The following is a 2,500-nucleotide window of genomic DNA, read 5'->3' on the forward strand; positions in this document are numbered from 1 at the left end:
TTCGTACAACACCTATCACACCACAGACAGTCACTGATGGACTTCGATACAGAGGAGCTAATTCACCAACCTATCCACCATTTAATGTGTACCAGTGAGTCTTGCTTTTTTTTTTTACTTTCAGGGGAACATCATTAATTTGGGTTGGGTGTAGAATGAGATTTGGGTTGGGTGAGGGGTTTCAGTACCATAGGTGTGTTTGAGGAAAACTATACCTTTTTGTGTTTCCACAGGCAGCAGATCACGAATTTACCATACAATTTCCATATGGCCCAAGGTCAAGGCTATGTTGTACCTCCATTTATCCCACCGCCTTACTGGATGCAGCAAATGATGGCTCAACAGATGGCAGCAGGGAGAATACCTCTTCCAAACATGAACCAACCACCTAACTTGTAAGTTTTATCAGATAACTGATCATTTATCTGTTGTTGCCCTCCTTTATCATCGAGTTGTTAGCTGTTATTTCTAAAGCTGGGCTGGTGACTCAGGGAAACTTGGAAAAATCCAAATGCTTCTGTTAGGAGTTTGAACCGATAGTTTGTGATTGCTGCAGTTCACATGTTCACATGTTCTACTATATAGGCGTCCCCAAGTCACTATTGATAAATACAATAACTTCATGTGTTAACTGGCGATAACAGTCACTATCTTCTTTGACACTTTTGCAAGAATGTAAAAACATATGGCAAACTTGAGAAAAATCCAGGTTGAAGCTGGTTCAAAAGCTGTGCAACCAAAGCCATAAATTTGGTTGCCCTGATAAATCTTTGGTTGCCCATTAGGAAACCCCCTTCGATTAATTGCACACCGTGTCGAAATGCAATCACATGGCGATCAACTTGACTATCTCATAGTTCTTAACGTGCAGCGTTTTTTTTTTTTTTTGCAGAAGTCTAGGTTAAGTTTTGCCATTTTAAAAATGGCTTCTTAAGATTCATTGCCTCCATCACCTACATGTTTTGCATTTTTTTATTTGACAATGTTTTGTAAAAGCTACAGATATTCATAACAGGGAAAAATGCTCAACTGTGGCAAATTAATTATTTTTAACCCATTCACTGTGGGAGGCGCTTTGACCTCATGGTCAGTGCGCTCATCTCTGGATCGAGTGGTCCGGGTTTGGGTCCTGGCTGAGGACACTGTGTTGTGTTCTTGGGCAAGACACTGTACTCTCACGGTGCCTCTCTCCACCCAGGTGTATAAATGGGTACCGGCGAATTTACTGCTGGGGATAACCCTGCCATGGACTAGCATCCCATCCAGGGAGGGAGTAGAAATACTCCTTAGTCGCTTCATGCTACAGTAACCAGAGATAAGCGCCGGCCTGATGGGCCTTCTAGGCGCATAGCAGACTTTACCTTTAACCCATTCACTCTTCGTGTGCCGTAGGACACCCCCAGTTGACGAGTAAAATCTGGGGTTATAGTTAGTCTCAATCCCAGGAGTCAACGGGTCAACTTCACACTACGAAGGATCTTATGATTAATTCCTTTTTTTTATTTTTGGCTGGTTGTCTGTTGTTTTCTCCTTGGGTAAAACCAGGTTTTTTACTTTACCAAAAACTGGTCGCACGGTAGACTTTCTGGTGGTGTCGGACTCCTGCTAATTTTGAGTACTGACCTTGGTTAGATGTGTTCAATTTTTTTTTTTCAAGGCATATCTTTGGTAACAATGTTATGGAAAAGAGTTTCCTAAATGACTACGATTGTAGGTTTCAAATGCTTGCCAGAGGCAGTTATTGTTAAGTCAAGTAACCACCATATTTTAAGTTACTTCAAGACTCAGAGTGGTGGTCCACCAGGATTTAAACTCACAACTTCAAGCACAGCAGATTGGCAGTTAGAGCTTAAACCACAACTGAATGAATAATACCTTTGAGTAGTACCCAGCACTCCCCACAAGTTTTTCAAGGCATTTTTAATGCTAAACCAGTAAAGTAAAACAATGTTGCCTCTTAATAGATCTTTTTGAGAGACTCCATCATACTGGATAATTATCACTGTTTTGGCTTAAAACTTTTGCCCTGGCGGTAGTAAGCAGTATTTCTTGCCAATAATTTAGTAGTGTACCGACGAGGTTGACCGCTGTTTTTTAAGAAGGGGAGTAGAATAACAAATTGAGAACTCTACTCAAAATATTTGCAGTGTTCATGTTAGTCAACATTCCTTGTTCTGATTTGTCTTCAGTGGCTATCCACAAATGCCCTTCCCATGGTACCCACAGGCAGGAAATGTCCCAGCACCTCAAGTACCATTTATGACTCCACCACAAACTCCTCCTCCTACACCTCCACAGGCAGCCCAACCTGCACCAGCACAGGCCCCTCAACAACAACCAAACGAAAATCCTCAAGCTAATGCTAATGCTGGACCACTGTTTGATGATGAAGAAGATGATGAGAATCCGAACCGAGATTGGCTTGATAAGATCTATACTCTATGTCGCATAGGAATATTATTGAGCATATTTTGGTTTTATGCGTCAACCAGCCGTTTCA

The 2,500-nt window shown here is 41.6% G+C and overlaps 1 protein-coding gene across 1 annotated transcript in view; it reads left to right on the forward strand.

Annotated features, from left to right (window-relative positions):
- LOC137992468 (homocysteine-responsive endoplasmic reticulum-resident ubiquitin-like domain member 2 protein) overlaps nucleotides 1–2,500 on the forward strand; it is a 9,937-nt gene that overhangs the window by 2,757 nt on the left and 4,680 nt on the right. The window contains exons 4-6 of the mRNA XM_068837821.1: nucleotides 1–94; nucleotides 234–395; nucleotides 2,190–2,500. The exon at nucleotides 1–94 is cut by the window's left edge and continues 49 nt beyond it; the exon at nucleotides 2,190–2,500 is cut by the window's right edge and continues 75 nt beyond it. Coding sequence (XP_068693922.1) covers nucleotides 1–94; nucleotides 234–395; nucleotides 2,190–2,500 — 567 coding nt within the window. The remainder of the gene's footprint in view (nucleotides 95–233; nucleotides 396–2,189) is intronic.

Source organism: Montipora foliosa, chromosome 1 (assembly GCF_036669935.1).
Source record: "Montipora foliosa isolate CH-2021 chromosome 1, ASM3666993v2, whole genome shotgun sequence".
NCBI lineage: Eukaryota > Metazoa > Cnidaria > Anthozoa > Scleractinia > Acroporidae > Montipora > Montipora foliosa.